Source organism: Vombatus ursinus, unplaced genomic scaffold, assembly GCF_900497805.2.
Source record: "Vombatus ursinus unplaced genomic scaffold, bare-nosed wombat genome assembly UNPS02014807.1, whole genome shotgun sequence".
Classification (NCBI taxonomy): Eukaryota; Metazoa; Chordata; class Mammalia; order Diprotodontia; family Vombatidae; genus Vombatus; species Vombatus ursinus.
Genome location: NW_020954585.1, coordinates 59,223,235 through 59,241,790, shown reverse-complemented (window position 1 = coordinate 59,241,790; position 18,556 = coordinate 59,223,235). Strand labels below are relative to the sequence as shown.

At 37.7% G+C, this 18,556-nt stretch overlaps 1 protein-coding gene across 3 annotated transcripts in view; it reads right to left on the bottom strand.

Annotated features, from left to right (window-relative positions):
- Positions 1-18,556, bottom strand: part of LOC114052109 (brain-specific angiogenesis inhibitor 1-associated protein 2-like protein 1) — a 132,223-nt gene that overhangs the window by 10,019 nt on the left and 103,648 nt on the right. For 2 of the 3 annotated variants that reach the window (XM_027874591.1, XM_027874590.1), the window contains exons 11-12: positions 17,369-17,446; positions 16,388-16,568 (exon numbers count right to left, since the gene is read on the bottom strand). In XM_027874591.1, coding sequence (XP_027730392.1) covers positions 16,388-16,568; positions 17,369-17,446 — 259 coding nt within the window. The remainder of the gene's footprint in view (positions 1-16,387; positions 16,569-17,368; positions 17,447-18,556) is intronic. The other variant, XM_027874592.1, reaches the window with a different exon arrangement.

Below are 18,556 nucleotides of genomic sequence, written 5' to 3'. Positions count from 1 at the left end.
GGACTAGATGGTGAGTAAAGATGCCTTCTGGCTCAAACATGAAGGTTTTTTTTTTTTAATTATTTGGTGGTGGGGAGTATAAGTTTAGCTTATACTCAATCTTTTTAGAGGCCAAATTCCTGTGAAGAGACAGCTGGATGGACTATTTTAATAGCTTACTATTTGGTATCTTGGTGGCTACTCTTTTCTTCTCCAATCCACCCCTTATACACTGCCAAAATAATCATCCCAAGGTATAAATTTGCCCATTGGTATTTCCCTATTCCAAATTCTTGCATGAAAAAATGCAGCATGAATACCAAAAAAGTGTACAGATTTATTTCCTAAGGCACAAATCATTCTCCGACTTAAAATCTTTAGTAACTCCCTATTGTCTTTATGATAAAACACAGCCCTCTTATAAAAATAGAAACTAATATTTAAAGTTCTTCACAATTTATTCTTGATAACTAAGTGCCAAGCTAAAATTGTCTTAAGCAGAAAGCTACGAAATGATCCTCTTCTTGGGGAGGGGGGCAGTGTCAAAGGGTGGCTTCCCCTGCTGTAACCTCAGTGGTGTCCTGGTATGTGTTTCCCTCCATGGGATGATGTTAGGACTCCACATCTCCCCACTACATTCCACTTCCAACTAAAGGTTCTTTTTATGTCAGTTAGAGCAGGTGTAAAACTCCTATTATAGCTCTGCTGTAATATTAAAAGAAAAAAACAAAACAACAAACCAACCCAAAAGAGACATCAATTTAAAAAAAAAGGGTACTAAATAAAATGAGGGGATTGGCTTTGGATGATCTATAAGGTCTTTTTAATTCTAATTATGTGTCTATGCTGACACACACACAAATTTAAAAAAATTAATTTTACTTTATTTTCAGGTCCAAATTATCTCCTACCACCCAAGAAAGCTAGACAACCAAAGCCCATCACAAAAAGTATAGTCAAGCAAAACAAATTTATGCATTTTATGCATACACATGTGTGTGTATGTATATGTTTGTATATGTAATACATATAATGTATATGTTATATATATATATTTTGTCCAAATTTTGTTTTGCTTTCTCCTAATCAAATACTTGCTCAGGATTCTTTATGCTATTTATATAACTGTCCAGGAGATGGCAGTGTTGTACTGTCACACAGGACTCTGAGCCTGTATTTGGGGACAAGTTATACTTTTAACTGACCAGAAGGTAGCTCTAACACCATGTAAATCACTTAACTTGGAACTTCCTATGACTTTATGTGGTGTAATTAACAAAAGTGAAATAATCAGTTCCTTAGACCAGCAGGTTACTCTGGCAGGACCTAATTTAGAAATTTCTTTCACTTTCCCTTCTCTTTCTTTAGGTTGAAACCAATAAAATGAAAGCAAGTTTAAATGAATCCAAATACTAATTCTTCCATTATAAACATATGCTACTTCAATGAGTTAACATGAAAACTTTGACGTCAGTAACCTTAAGACTCTGTACCCCAAGTACATTAACAGTGTCTTTCTTACCCAAAACTGGGGCAGGGACTGGGGATGGAGCAATTCTACAACCAGGGACTTGGATTATATCCTTTTTACCAAATCTGGTACATATTTTGGATTTGGAATATAGTAATTCAGAGACAGCTGGACCATGTTTTAACCAAAGACCCAATGCATCTGTTTATTCATTCAAAAATTCATTGCATACTTTTGTCTCTTTTTCTCTAAGACAACCACTCACTCCCCTGGTTTAGGCTCTGATCTCTCACTCAGACTATTGTAATAGCTTCCTATTTGGTGTCTGGTTGGCTAAATTCTTTCCTCTCCAATCCATCCTTTACACACCTGCCAAAATAATCACCCAAAGGAATAAATTTACCCTGTTCATAATTCTTACATGAAAAATATAAATGAATACTAAAAAAGCATACAGATTTAATTCCAGCACCCATCATTCTCCTACTAAAAAGCCTGTAGTGGCTCCCTATTGTCTCTGATAAAATATAGACTTCTCATAAAAACAGAAACCAGTGTTTAAAGCTCTTTAAAACTTAGATACAACTTTATACAGTCCAGATATTTCATATTGCTTTTCATGTACCATATGTTCCAGCCAAATCAGCCTACTAGTTGTCCCCCAAAATTGACATTCCATTTTCCACCTTTGTATCTGTATGGCTGTCACCCTCACCTCCAGTATCTGAAATGTACTTCCTTCACCTCAGCGTCTTAGATGTCAACAAGCATTTACTCAGTGCACATGGCAATGTGCTAGAAGACAAATGTGCTAGAAAGACAAAGAAAGGCAAAAATAGTCACTGCCCTCAAGAAGCTCATAATCTAACATGGGAGACAACATGTGCCAACATTATGTACAAACAAGATATATGCAGGATATATTGGATATATTCCCTCAGAGGGAAGGCTCTAGCATTAAGGAGAGCCTTTCTTCAGAGTTTAGCTCAAGAGATGCCTTCTACAGAAGCCTTTCCTGATTCCTCTATTTGTTAATTTTTTCTCTATTCCTCCTCAAATTATCTTTTACTTAGTTATTCTGTGTACACCCCACCTTTGACAATTAATTTGACACTTAGGCATCTAGCGTTTTCTAGCCTCAGTTTCCTCTATCTATAAGAGGAAAATAATATTAAGCGAGTACTCACTCACAGGATTATTGGGAGGATGAAATAAGAACCCACGGAAAGCATTTTAATGAACTTTCAAGTACTATATAAATGTTAGCAATTATTATGATGATTACATGTTGCATCTTGACTACATGGGTCATTTTCTTTTTTGTCTTTGAATCCTCAGCACCTTAAACAAAGTATGAGGTTAAATGTTTGCTGAAATGAATACAAATGCTTGCAAGGTACAAGTTCAGAGGAGGGAAATTAACTGATATCACTTTTATTGGTGGGGATCAAAGAAGGCAGGAGGGCACAGTTTTAGCTGGGCTTTGACTAACTGGTAAGATTTCACTGGATGAAATGTGGGCAAAAGTTCAAAGGTGGGGGAAGCTCAGGACATTTCTATTATAGCTCAGGACTATTTTACTTTGGCTACAGTCTAAAGTATGAAGCAGCGTGAGACAAGGTTGCAGAAGTGGATTTGAACCAGCCTCAGAAGTGTCTAGATGGGCACAGGGTGGGGAACCTGTGGCATCAAGGCCACATGTTGACCTCTAGGTCCTCAAGTGTGGCCCTTTGACTGAATCCAAACTGCAGAACAAATAAATCCCCTTAATAAAAGGATTCATTTGTAAAACTTGGACTCAGTCAAAAGGCCACACCCAAAGACCTAGAAGGCCACAAGTGGCCTCAAGGCTGAAGGTTCCCCACCCCTGGCCCTAGAATGACAATGCTAAGAAGATTACATTTTATTTGGTAGGCAGTAGGGAGCCACCAGAAATTAATGAGGACCTGACTAAGGTGGTGGTGACAGAGGGGATGAAAACATAAGACATGGTGAGGATGAGTGAAGACATAAAGACCTGGGATTTAGTCAGTATGGGAATTTCCTGATAGGGGAACTTTCCCTTGACCAAAACAAGTCATAACCACCTTATATAATTGCTAAGTAGTTGTTTAAGGAACAGCAAGATTAAATGACTTGTATAGAATCCCATAGGTATTAAATGTTGCAAATGGCATTTGAACCCCAGATCTTCCTAATAAGTCCAGCACTCAGTTCAGTTCATCTGTTATTACCTTCAGGGGTTCCCGTACTTTTAAATTTGTCCCTCCAAAAGCAAGGAGGGGAGAGGAAAAATACTTCATTCACTTAACTGATTAAATTTTAGATAACTGACAAACCAAATTAAAGAAGACTGAAGGCCCATAACAGATCATCCTTTCTATGAGTCACCTTACAGTTAGAATCCTAAAGAAAGTTCCTTCATTTCAGTCCCTCAGATCAGTAGGAAGTTTGCTATTGTACCCTGAGGTTTGAAAAAGTATTCTCCAGGCCAAATCAAACTTTTAAAGAGCAAAGAGATTTCAAGAAGCTATGTAGTTCAGGTCATGGCAAATTTTACATCATACCTAGTCCTTCAAATAAATAATGCATTTTATTTCTGTTTGCTCTGCTCCTTACAAGGAACCAAATTAATTTCTTTTTGGAAGCTATTCAACTTGAAAAATATCTTAGGCAATATTTCTATCCCCACATATTTACCTTAAGTTTAAAGAAAGCTCATGGGCCTGATCCCACATGCTGATAGGCACTGAGGCTTTATTTAACTATCTCCATTCTTCTGACGTGGGCTGGTTTGCTTCTTGTTAGACAAGTTGGTGGCTCCCCACTTACTCTAACAGGCTAATCATGATACTGCTGGGCTTACTGTAGACCCCTGATTAAAGTTATTCCTTCAGCAGCTCAGAACTCTAATTTTTAATTTTTTTTTTTTAAGCAATTGGGGTTAAGTAACTTGCCCAGGGTCATACAGCTAGTAAGTGTCAAGTGTTTGTTCTGAGGCTGCATTTGAACTCAGGTCCTCCTGACTTCAGGACTGGTGCTCTATCCACTGAGCCACCTAGCTGCTCCCTGCTCAGAACTCTAGAGCTCAACAGATCCACCAACTTCAGCCTCCTTATCATTTATCTAGAACACAGCTGAAAAGTGGGGGGGGGGAAGCAAAAAAAAAAGCCTCCAAAAAGAAATTATACAAGCTCCGGAGTTCTTTTGGCCCTCACTTGGAGCCAATTTACTCTGATTTTAGATAGCAGTCCGTGGCTTATAAAAGTAACAGATTAGAAGAGGTGGGGTATATGTTAAGAAATACTTGATGGCAGAGAGAAATGAAGAGTGTGGCCCTTGACTTAAAACTTGTAAATTTATAAAGCACAGCAGGGTGGGGCCACTTATCCAGTACAGAGACAAATATACCTTGACAGCGTCTTATGTTAAAAACATTGTTAAAGGGGCAGTTATGTGGCACAGTGGATAGAGCATTGGCCCTGGAGTCAGGAGGACCCAAGTTAAAATTCTACCTCAGACACTAACCACTAGCTGTGTGACCCTGGGCAAGTCACTTAACCCCAATTGTGTTGCAAAATAACAACAAAAAACCAGAAACATTTTTACTGCACAGTAAACAAATGATACTTATCGTGACGACTCTTTGTCATCCATATATGGTTAAATTACACTCAGAAATCTTCTGTTCAAGAAGGCAGGGAAGTATATAATTATCACATTTAAATAATTATTTTGTATACAAAATGGCTTAAAAAAAAGTTTCTGTGTTTAAAAGGATAGACCAGTTATCTGGAAAATCTTATTTCCTATGTCAGGTACTATATCACAATCTCTCCTATACATCATTCTCTTCCATTCTACCATGGATCTTTGTAATATCACAGAACTTGAGAGTTGGAAGGGGCTTCAGTGGCCATCTTTAGAGGTACCTCGATGGCACAGTGGACAGCCTGGAGTCAGGAAGACCTGAATTCAAATCCAACCTCTGACACTTACTAGCCATCATTTAACCTCTGCCTCAGTTTCCTCAAGTACAAAATGGGAATAATAATAATACCTACCTCACAGGGTTGTGAGGATCAAATGAGATAATTTTTGTAAAGTGCTAAGCATAGTACTAAGCATGCAGTAAGGCATTCAATAAGTGTTTATTCCATTCTCTGTCTTGTCCAACCTATACATGAAAAGTACCCCCACTATAACATATAACACAAGTGCTTATCTAGCCTCTAAGGAGATGGGAGCACCACCTCTTTATTCCACTTTAGGACAGATCTGATTCCACCTACTGCTCCTCATTTGGCCCTCTGAAGCCAAACTAAAGTCTAAAATCCCTCTTCTCTACGATAGCCATTCAAGTACCTGAGAGCTATCACCTTCTCTCTGCAGCCTCCAAGTCTTCTTTTCTTTGGGCCAAGCACCTCCAGTTTCTCCAACCAAATCTCAAAATGCATGGGCTAAAAGCCCCCCCTGAAGGCCACCCTGGTTACCCACCTCTGAGCATTCTCCAGATGATCAATATCCTTCTTAAACCTTTGCACCAAAAAATGAACACAGTACCCCAGATGAGGTCTGATGAGGGTAGAGTACAAGGAGATATCATCAATATGGGTATTCCTTCTATTGGAGCATATATCACACACGTGGTAGTTTCATCTTTCTCTCCCCACTCCCTTACCCCTTCAGCTTCCTTTTGCTTACTATCTTTCCTCATTAGAACATAATACTGCCTTTTATTTTTTTTGCTTGCTTGTATTCTCAGCACTTAGCCCAGTGCCTGGTACCTAGTAAGCACTTAATAAATGCTTGTTTACTACCTTTCTTCCATAACTTATGCTCCCATGCTGCATCACCAGACCTCCTTAAACTAATAAATAATAATAACACTTTGCATTTATGGAGTGTCTTTCATCTGGGCAATCTCAAAGTATTTCATGCACATTCTCACAAAAGCCCCGTCAGAAGGGTATCATTATGTCTAAGTCTCTCAGGCAAATCTACAGGAAGACTTGGTGATTTGCCCACATCTGCGCAGTTAGTCCCTGGAAGCCATTTTTGTGCTTTATGCCAGTCACTTGCCCTTGCTATTCTAAAGTTACTAGTATGTATAATGTCTGATGTCTTGTACCCCAAGGAGCTCAATGATAAAAGAGACATCCTCTGTACCAAAATATTTATAGCACTGCCTTTTGTAGTAGCAAAGAACAAAGTAGGTGCCTGTAACTGATTGGAGAATAACGAAAAAAAAATACAGTACATGAATGTAATTATTATGGAATATTACTATGCTATAAGGAATAATAAGTATGAAGAATATGGTGAAGCATGGAACAATTATCTGAATTGATGCAAAATGAAATAAGCAGAACCAGGAAAACAATACACATAATAACTACAACAATATGAATGGAAAAGAGAGTATCAACAAAACAAGTGAGATGGAAAGCCGAAGAATAGATATGAGAAGGCACTTCCCCTTTTCCGTCTTCGCAGAGGTGGGGACCATGGGTATGGGTCCCTGCATACAATGCTGGACTTGGATGACAGGTTTTTTGGTGTTCTTGATCAGTTCCCCCCACCCTCCCTTTTTATTTTAAATTATAGGGATGGCTCTCTGGGAAGGGGAGGAATAGACTGGGATATGTAGGTGATGTAAAAACAAAATGTAATAATTTTTAAAAAGTCTTGTGCTTGCCTTTATACTTCATAAAAGTGCTATTTCAAGGCAGTATTTGCTAGGGCTATACAGACTGGGCGACTCAAATAAATATTCTTTTTCATGGCATTAAATTGTGAACATTGACTAGCTGACATGTGCTAGTTGTGTGCATGGCACCAACTGATACTTAAAAAACAAAACAAACCCAAAGTCATTCACAGTCAAAGCAAACATGTCCTTTGAAATATTGACCTTCTGTTGGAGTGGTGTCAGGATACTTTTTTTTAAGGGGAAAAAAAATAACAAGAGGGACTGAGATGACTTTGTAGGATCTGTATAAAGAGTACCACCTAGAAAGGCAGAGTACCTGGGTTCAATGCCTACCTCTGAGGACATCAGACAAGTCATTTAAACTTCCCTGGGTTCAGTTTCATTATCTGTAAAACAATGGAGTTAGACTAGAGGCTTCCTGGGGTCTCTTGCTGCTTTAGAGCTATGATCTTATTTTTTTTAAATTTTATTTTTATTATTTTAATTAACTTATTTTGATTTATCAACAATCACTTCCAAATGCTTTTGAGTTTAAATTTTTTCTACCCCTCTTTCCCCACCTCCCTCCCCAAGATGGCGCGCAATCTGATATAGGCTATACGTATACATTCCTATTAAACATATTTTCACATTAGTGATGTTGTAAGTAAGAATTAGAACCAATAGAAGGAACCACTGAAAGAGGAAACAAAACTCAACAGAAGAAAAAAATAGCAAATAGTATGTTTCAATCTGCATTCAAACTCCATAATTCTTTCTTTGGATATGGATAGCATTTTCCATCATGAGGTCTTTGGAGATGTCTTAGGTCCTTGTACTGCTGGGAAGGGTTAAGTTTATCAATATTAGTCATGTCACAACATGGCTGTTGTCTTGTACAACATTCTCCTGGTTCTATTCACTTCACTCAGCATCAGACCACACAAGTCTTTCCAGGTTTTTCTGAAGTCCACCTGCTCATCATTTCTTATAACACAATTACATTCATATACCACAGGTTGTTCAGCCATTCCCAATTGATGGTCATCCTTTCAATTTCCACTTCTTTGCCACCACAAAAAGAGCTGCTATAAATATTTTTGTACTTGTGGGTCCTTTTCCCATTTGTATAATCTCTTTGGGATATGACCCAATAAGTGCTATTGCTGGGTCAAAGGTTGTGCACATTTGGGTATAGTTCCAAATTGTAGAGCTATGGTCTTATGAATAAACTTTTTCTTAGTTGCAATTACTAGGGGAAAACCAGTTATCTGCCTACTTCCTCACCTCTGTTCTACTTCCTTGACTGATTCTGATGTCCCTAGTTTTCATTCTTTATATCCAATTAAAAAAAAAAAGAGAGTTTCTTCTAAGAACTTTTGAGATTGAATGAGATTTTAGCCTTGGCAGCACAACAACCCTTATGGCAGGTGACAATATTTTCCAGGTGAGTAGGTTCAAGAACAAATATTCTAACAGGTACAGTGGAAGGAATGCTAGATTTGGAGTCGTAAGACACTGGCCCTGTCACTTCTTAACTGTGTGACCTTGGGTAGGTCTCTTAATCCCTCTGGGCCTCAGTTTCCTCAACTATAACATGAGGGGGTTGGATTAAATGCACTTTCAGCTCTAAATTTCTGAACGCATACTTGGTAGTAGGGACTTCTAATTCACTGAGGATTTGTTTTTGTGATTCCTTCCATGTTGTACCATTTTCTCTGAATTTAAGAATTTGGATTGTTGCCTGTGTGTGCAGGGAGAAGTAAATTTATTAGATTTTTGGAGAATACAAGGCTTTGAAAGTTTTCTAGAGAATCATAAATTGTATGTTCCAGTGCTCAGGCTGAATTCTGACTTATCTATATTTCCAACATCCTCAGTTGATCAATAGGCTGTAGCTTAGAAAGGGGGAGATAATTATCTTCTGGGCAAATAAATGTTAGAAGAACTTACTTTTTTTTTTTATTTTGGCATTTCCCTCCTCCCCACCTCCACAAAGCTGAACATTTCCTCTCTCAAACTCTATTGGCTTTGGAAGACTGTTTTCCAGGTAATTTATGTTTTGTCTTTAGCGATGTGTTCCTTGACCATTAAATTCTGGATCAAACATTTGAATGGCTCATTGTTCTACTTTGTATGACCTGTACTTTCCCTGCTTTCATTTCTTTAAGCACATCCAATTCTTCCCCAGGCTTCCAGAGACAAAGATAGCTAGATCATGTGCCTCCTGCTGCCTTTGCCAGAGGCTGGTTATTATAAATAGGAGCAATTTCACCTGTTACAGTTATTTCCTTTGAAGTAACTCTTGTTTTCTTTCTGTTCTTACTGCTGATGACCTATTTGTTGTTGACAGTGACATCCTTAGAATATCTCATATGACTGGAGAGTAGCGAAATACTGTATTAAGATTTTACCTCTTGGGCATGAACTTAATAAATGAATAAGTGGCAAATGTATACTGATTCATAGCTGGTTGCATTTCACAAAAAAAGTTTTCTAATGGAAGGGTTTGGTTTTCCTTTTAGGATAGGAAAAATCTAAAACTTTGCATCAAACACACAAATCACTTTCTGTATTAGTGATGGAAGTTAGTTCCATGTAATTTTTATACCAGAAGGAATACTTTAACCATAATGGCAAAGTACTTTTAGTTTTATATGATTGTTTTCAACTTTTAAACCCAATTATTGCTCTCCTCATCCCAGGGACAGATTAGTTATTTTCATCCTTCTGTAGATGGAGAATAAGAGAAACAGAAAAAGAGGCAAGGTCACACAGTAAGTAGCCCTTAAGGTATAGTTATCAGCATTCAGACACCATGAAATTTTTTTTTCTTTGTTTTATTGGCTAGGCAATGGGGTTAAGTGACTTGCCCAGGGTCACACAGCTAGTAAGTGTGAAGTGTCTGAGGTCACATTTGAACTCAGGTCCTCCTGAATCCAGGGCCGGTGCTCTATACACTGCGCCAACTAGCTGCCCCCCAGACACCATGAAATCTTGTAGTTCTTCTTGGTTCTTCTGGGCAGAAAAGGGACTGCCTGGCCAGAGGCAATTGTAAAGCAAGCAAAGGCAGGAGCAGGAGCACAATGAAGCTCACCCTTTAATGCTAGGTTTTAAAAACTAAATGTGCATATTTTAAATGTCCAAATTCTGCTTTCTATGCCACATATGCATTATTTGTGAAAAATGGTGGTTCAAATTTATAGATAGCTTTAAGGTTTGCTATATATATATATATATATACACACTTTATATATACTTTCTCTTGTTTGAGGTTCAGAATAACTCTGCAAGGTAGGTACGTATTTTTACAGATGAAAAAACTGAGACTCAAAGATTTAAGTGACTTGATTGGGATTAACACAGTTAATAAGTTAACTGAGGTAAGATTTGGCCCAAGGTCTTTCTGACTTTCAAGTCCAGTTTCTATCCACTAGGCCATTCTGCCTTGTACTTCCTTATGTTACAGTGGAGGCCCAATTTTCAAGCCTTGAGAAGGACACACAAATGCTCTTGTCCTGTCCCTGTTTCCAGGTTATGTCTCTAGCCTGAAGGACCCCATGCTTTCCCTCCCAAACCCTAAAACTCAGCTGATCGTTACTTGGAACATGAAGTGTTTCTCTCCTCTCCATTAACTTTCAGATCAGAAAAACAATAATTTCCCAATTTATGAATATGTACAAAAATAGCACATTTTCTGCCTGTCACTGGAAGAGGTAAATGAGTTTCATTAAAGTATAAAAAGAATTAAAATGGAATAATGTCTCTATAGTAGACAGTATTTTGACTTTATGCAACTTATTAACTGTGTTGCATAATTCTTGGCATTTATTTTGATTTGTACAGGTACAGAAATAGCACGTCAATTATATGTTAAAAACTTAAGCCTCTTAAAGATGCTACTGAAATTTTTTCCAAATGATGGATATACTATATAAATGTCAGGTGGGATAGTTCTTTTTCGTGGTATCATAATAAAAACACAGAGTTTGCTTTTATCCTCAAATATTAAGAAATGTTTTGAAAAACAAGTGATCAAACACAATACTAAAGTTAACACAAAAACAACCAAAAAAAGTAACATAAAACCATCACTTCTAACATTCAAGACAACCCAGCAAACATCTACCAAGCAGCCTACTACTCATAAAGTGCAGAGCCAATGGTGAGGAGGAACACAAAATGGAGCCCGGTCCTCAAGGAAGATACATTCTATTGGGGGATATAAATAAACAAATAGAGATGTAAATACAAGATAATTTGAGGAGGGGAAGAATACTAACACCAGGAAATATCTGACAGAAGAGGAGATTCATGTTGGACCTTAAAGGAGTCTAGGGAGTTGAAGAGGCAGAGATAAGAATGAGATAAGAACGCATTATAGGCATGGAGGTAGGGGATGGAATGCTGAGTTTAAGGAACAATAAACAGGCCAGTTTGGCTGGAATATGTCATGCCCATGGGGGAGCAATGGGAAATAAATCTGGAAATGTAGGCTAAAACCAAAGTACAAAAGGTTTTAAAGGTCAAACCGAAGAGTTTGTATCTTATTCTAGAGGAAAGAGGGAGCCACTGAAGATTCTTGAGGAGAGAAGTGACAAGGTCAGGCTTTCACTGTAGGAAGATTATTTTGTTCAGTTTTGTGGAGGATGGATAGGAAAAGGAGATACTGGAAACTGGGAATCCAACAAAAAAAGTGTTGCAATAGTACAGGTGAAAGGTGGTGAGGGCCTCAACTAGGGTGGCTGCTCTGTGAGTGGAGAGAAAGGAATAAGTGTAACTGCTATTGTGGAGGTAGAATTAATCAGATTTGACAACTCATTAGATATGGTCACTTGAGGGAGAGGGAAGAGTCAAGGTTGACTCTGGGCTTGGGAATCCACATAGCCTCCTGGCCAGACTTTAAGCCAAATTTTCATTAATAACGACAACAGTAATAATAGTTCACATTTATATAGTACCTATTTATTATGTGCCAGGAGCGGTGCTAAGTACTTTGCAGACATTATCTCATTTGATCTTCACAACAGCCCTGTAAGGTGGGAGCAACCTTATCTCTGTTTTACAGGAAACTGAAGCAGAAAGAGGTTAGGACTTTGCCCAGGGTCACACAGCTAGTAAGTGTCTGAGGCTAGATTTGATCTCAAGCAATAGCTTGAAATCCCTATGAAGTATCGGGACTAGAAAAGCAAGTTTGGGATTCATCTCCTCAAAGATGATAGCTGAAATCATGAGAGAGGGGATGAGCTCACCAAGGGAGTGCGTGTAGGGAGACAAAAGCAAATCAGAGAGCTGAGGGCAGAATCTGCTTATGATTGGGGGTGGGAGGGAGAAGAAAATACACTTTAACTTTTCCTTTCCCTTCCCTTTCACCTCCACACCCTTCTTGGTTAACCTTGCAATAAAGTACACACTTCTTTTCCTTGCTAGAACTTCTTCATTCAAGATACTTAGACACAAGGAAGTAGAGGTGAAAAAAAGGAGACATTTTTTACAGGTTTCATTTCACATACTTGTTATGTAATCTCAGCACTTTTCATGATATCCTATCTATATGTACTCTCAGAAATTAAGGTGCAAATTTAGATCTCAGATACCAAATAATGAATTTACAATCACTGATATATACATATCTATGTGTATGTACGTATGTATGTACATATATGCATGCATAGGTACATATGTGTGTATGTATATGTATATACAGGGAGGTGGTACAACACAGAATGTTCAGTTCAGAGTCAAGAAGACCTGTGTTCAAATCCTGCCCCAGATATTTATTAAATATGTGTCCCTGGGCAAGTCACTTAACCTCTCTCAGCTTCAGTTTCCTCATCTGTTAAATGGGGATAATAATAACATCTACCTCATAGAGCTGTTCTGAGGAGGAATGAGACAATATATGTAAATTTAAAAGTGCTATAGAAATGCTGGCGATTATTATGTATTTTACAATCGATGAAACTCACTGAGATAAAAGAATTATACAAGAGACTTTCTTTTTTTGGTTAGGCAATTGGGGTTAAGTGACTTGCCCAGGGTCACACAGCTAGTAAGCATCAAGTGTTTAGTTTGAGGCCGGATTTGAACTCAGGTCCTCCTGACTTCAGGGCCGGTGCTCTATCCACTGCGCCACCTAGCTGCCCCCAACAAGAGACTTTCTTAACCATTGTTTTAAACAAGAAGTAAAAAACATAAGAAGGAATAAAAATTCTTGATTTTAAAACTAGATACCAGTCTCTCTCTTAGCAAGATAGTCATGTTGCTGGGAGTATTGTCCGTCCCATCTCCTTGCTCCCTTCAAGGCTCAGCTCATCGGCCCCCAGAGGCCAGTGCCTTCCCCTATTGGAAATTCCTTTGTCTTTTGTATTTGTAGAAAGTTTATATATACCCGTCTGAGTACATATTTCTTCTCAATAGAACGTAAGCAGAAGTGTACTAGGTTCATAACCTAGATTGATTTGAAACCATCCTATCCTAGGATTCATGAGAGGTTGTGTGGTAGAATTGTTTAAGAGTCAAGTATAAAGGCAGGAAAAACCAGGTTCACATCATGTCTCTAACACTGGCTGTATGGTTATGGGTACATTAGTTTATTTCACCTCTCTGGTCTGCAGTTTCTTTGCCTGTGAAATGAGAGGTGTGGCCTAAGAGGACCTCTAAGGTTTGGTCCAATTCCAAATCTACAATCCTTGAAGACAGGGACTGTTTGTTTGTTTTTGTATCCCCAGTGTCTATAGTAGGTGCTTAATAACTGCTTGTGGAATGAATGTTTACCTTCTTGTTGAGACTTTTTTTTTCATTTTAAAAGGTGCTGTTAGATTGGCTAAATATTCTTCAAAAGAAATATGCCTTTTCTAATCCTATCTTGAGTTTACTGTAAAATGTAGTAACTTTTAGGAAGATTATAACTTTATAAAATGCACTACAGAGGTTCCTTCATCACCTAAAAAAAGTGTTTTTATGTCCTAGGAAATATATTGAGGCCAGTCCCAAATTTGACACCTGGTTACGGAATAGGACTAAAATAATTTCCTTTCCCCTCCTCCTCCCCAGTCCAGAGGAATGATAGTTCTGTTTACATCAATGGAACCTGAATTTCAATTTAGATTCTTGATGGAATAAATGTAAGACTAAAATAATTTCAATTTGTTAAAAACCAATTGCATACGTGTGTGTGTATGTATGTATGTATGTATGTATGTATATATATGTAGGTATGTATAGATAAATAATTGGTATATGCCAATATATCAATATACCAGCTAAGTGGCATATTGGATAGAGTGCCAGGCCTGGAGTCAGGAAGACCTGAGTTCAATGTGGCCTCAGACACTTACTAGCTGTGTGACTCTGTGCAAGTCACTTAACCCTGTTTGCCTCAGTTTCCTCACCTATAAAAATGAGTTAGAGAAGGGAATGGGGACAAGAAAAGTCAGACATGACTGAAAATGACTAAACAATAAATATACCTTTAATTTTTTCCCCCTAACAAATAACTTTTTAGTCAACTGCCATATGTATAATTGCATTCTCTTGGCTAAATAGAAAAGTCCTATTTGGTTTTTATTTTTTTAAAGTTCTACTTTCAATACTGCATTAAATTCTTATGAAAAGCTGCTTTTAAAATTAGCTTTCTACAGAGTATACATATTCCAAAATATATCTAGTCATCTAAAGGAACATACATAAGAGAAATATGTTCCTCAATGTGAATCCAAGAGCTTGAACTTGTGGGGAATGAAATACATTAGAGTATGGCTCAGTGCTTCGGCAGTCTACGTGTTTTGCCAACACTCCTCAACGTTAACTCTAAATGAAGGACAACCTATTTGGCGTCAGAAGATTTAAAAACTGGGAAGGGCTCCAGAGATCATTTAAGTAGAACCTCATCATTTTTACAGATGAAGAAAATGAGGTCTGGTCAGGCTCCAATTTGTAAGTATTAGGTAGGAGACTGAGATTCAAATTTAGGTCTTAGGATTCTGAGAATTTGTTGCTCTTTCCACTATACCAGTCACTTCCCCCATTTAATATAACAAACAGAATTGGCCTCGAAAAAGGAGAAAAGGCTGCAAGCAGTGGTGGAGTAGAATTGTGAGGAGATCTACTCTTCCCCCCAAAAAGGCTTAACCAGCAGAGAAATTTCCCATGGTCCCAGGACAGGAAGAAATCAATGGACAGTCCTCATCCTCTTAAAAATTTTAGTTTTTTTCTTACAGTCAAATAAGGATAATTTAAGATACTTTAAAGGGCAAACATGAAGAACAATAAAAATGACTTGAAGTATGTATAAGTGATAAGGGCAGTGGATAGAGTGCCTGGCCTAGAGTCAGGCTCTTCCTGAATTCAAATGTGGCCTCAGACATACTGGCTGTGTGACCCTGGGCAAGTCACTTAACCCTCCTTGCCTCAATTACCTCATTTATAAAATGAGCTGAAAAATGAAATGGCAAACCACTCCAGTATCTTTTGCCAAGAAAACCCCAAATGTGGTCCTGAAGAGTTGGACACTGCTGAAAACTACTAAACAACAATAAGTGATGTAGGGAAACCTAAATTTTAACAAGATGTACAAATAAATAAAGTAGCTCTATAGAAAAATAAAATTGGTAAATGAAGAAAAGCCAAAGAAAGGTAACTAGACAAAGGATTAGCGTGCATGCGTGGCTTACGATAAGCAGAGATGAAGGGCTTGATATGTTGATGTGTATATGAAAAAAAAATCTGGCAATCAGGAAAATAATGGTGTGTAAATAATTGAAAGATAACATGAGAACAAAAGAATTATTTAAGTTACGGGTTGTCTGACAAAAAAGGACCAGGCACTGAGAAAACATTCCCCACAGTATAGACATCACCTAAAGTTCTTCAATAGAGTAAATGTCTAGATAGGAATGATTTCAGGTCACCTAGATGACACAGTGGATAGAGTGCTGGGGCTGGAGTCAGGAAGATCTGAGATCAGATCCTGCCTTAGGCACTTACTAGCTTTGTGACCCTGGGTAAGTCACTTAACCCTGTCTGTCTCACTTTTCTCATCTATAAAATGAGCTGGAGAAGGAAATGACAGACCACTCCAGTATCTTTGCCAAGAAAACCTCAAATGGGGTCACAAAGAATCAGACAGGACTGAAATGACTGAACAACAACAAGGAATGACCTCAGTGTATCAAGAGATGAAATATTTCTGCTTTAGGGAATGTTTTTGCTGTTCAAGTTGAGTATCAGTTAGTTTTACTCACAGGAGTTGTGATTTCTGGTTTGGGTGCTGGTGGCTTAAATGTAGAACCTTTCAAAGAAGTATCTATTCTTCTGTCTGCAGCAGCAACTCTAGACAAACATTCTAGATAATCAGGAGGTGGGATGACAACATTACTTTTTTCTGCTAAGTTCACTGTACTGATGCTTCTAACAGGTGCAGGGCTACAAACCAAAAAATGAAGGGAAGGAGGGAGAAATGTATTAGATCAAGTCTCACAGTCTAAACAACAAAGCTTCTAACATCAAGTGATCAGAATCTGCCCTAAATTTATATGCAAAGTAAAAAAGAAAGGGCTATATATTGAGAGAACTTATAACTAGACACTTGAGAAATCCTGAAAAAGGATTACAAATAAGAGAGAACAATTTATGACATCCGGGGGATTTCTAGATACACTGAACTTTAGAGAAACTGACATAATAAATGTCAGCTGTATTTAGTACTGCTGGTATCAAATTGCCCTAATTTGTTTGTTTTTAAACCAGTATACCATCCCGTGAAGTACAATAGTTCCATCATTTTCTATTATGCTTGTTATCCTCATCATTTGTTTTGTTATAGGCATCTTCAGAACATATTAGTTACTGAAGAAATATGTGAGAGAGGTCAATAATTAAGATGAATTTTTTTATTTTTCATAGATATTATGCATTACCACATACCTTCCTCTTAATATCTCAATATGTTACTGATTTCCTCTCCTATTTAGGGAATCTGGGCTTGAAATAGTATTTTCATGTTGTGGAAGATTTAAGGAAAAGAATTACATAAATGCAAGGTAAAAAAAATGCAAAATAGTAATAAAAGCCTAGAAGTTGTTTTTTATTACTATTCAACATGCAGTGAGTCTCCAGTATGTTAATGAATAATGAATATACCTAGAGAAGTGTTGTACAATGAAGCTTTCAGGCAAAGAGTGCATTTTGCATAGAGAAATACAATTCACAGCTCAAATTATTACCTGGGAGTTGGCACATTTAGTGTTTCTTCTTCATTTTCTTCCAGTGACTTTGTATATGATAATGGAAACCAGCCCCTCCTACAGTGAAGGAAAAAAACCCAACAACTTATATTTTCATTTGAATTTTATTTTACCTATAAAGAAATAATTTACCATAAGCCTTGACTAGTAAAAAAAAAAAAAAAGGTCTAAAGTGAAAAATGGGTAACATTTCTTTTTTTTTTTTTTTTGGTGAGGCAATCGGGGTTAAGTGACTTGCCCAAGGTCACACAGCTAGTACATGTCAAGTGTTTGGTCTGAGGCTGGATTTGAACCTCCTGACTTCAGGGCTGGTGCTCTTTCCACCGCGCCACCTAGCTGCCCTGTAACATTTCTTTTTGGCACGTAAGTAGAACAGTAACAGATTTTTATGCAGTGCTTTAAGGTTTGCAAAGCACTTTCCATGTATTATCTTGTTTGATCCTTAGAAAATCTCTGTAAATTAAGTATTACAGTTATTATTATCTCCTTTTACAGATGAGGAAACTCAAGCCTGAGGTTGAATTTGAATATTTCTTCCTAAATCCAAGTTTAACACTGTTGTAGTAAAATTTTTATCTCAAAAGATGAGCATGGCACTGCAACTCTCATTGTTGAAATGGTAGATAGGCACCTGGTAGATAGATACATATCTCTGATCATGCTCTACTCAAAACCTTGGCTACTCGCCTAATGAAATCCAAATTCCTCAATTTGGCATTCAAGGCCTTCTACGGTGTGGCCCAATTAATTCTTCCAGTCTTCATCTGCTCCCTGGCTCAATCTATTTTCTGGGACAACTTGAACTACATTCAATATGCACTGTCTTCTCTTACCTTTATGCCTTTTCTTGTGAGGCTTCTTTGTTTGCAATGCCTTCTGCCTGTATCCCTGTCAAAACTCTACCTGCCCGTCCTTCAGGGCATACCTGAAATGTCACCTCCTCCATGAAACTTTTCCTGATTTCCCCTAACAGTGTGCCAGTTCTCTCTCTTGTTAACCCTCATAGCACCTTGTATCTCTTTTTCTGAAACTTAACATATTTTGCCTTGTACTATACTTAGAAGGTAAAATTAAGCTCGTAATTTTATCTATATATGTACGTATGTATATATGTATGTATGCATGTATCTATGTGTAAAATGCTGTGCCAACATTAAAGTGGTAATC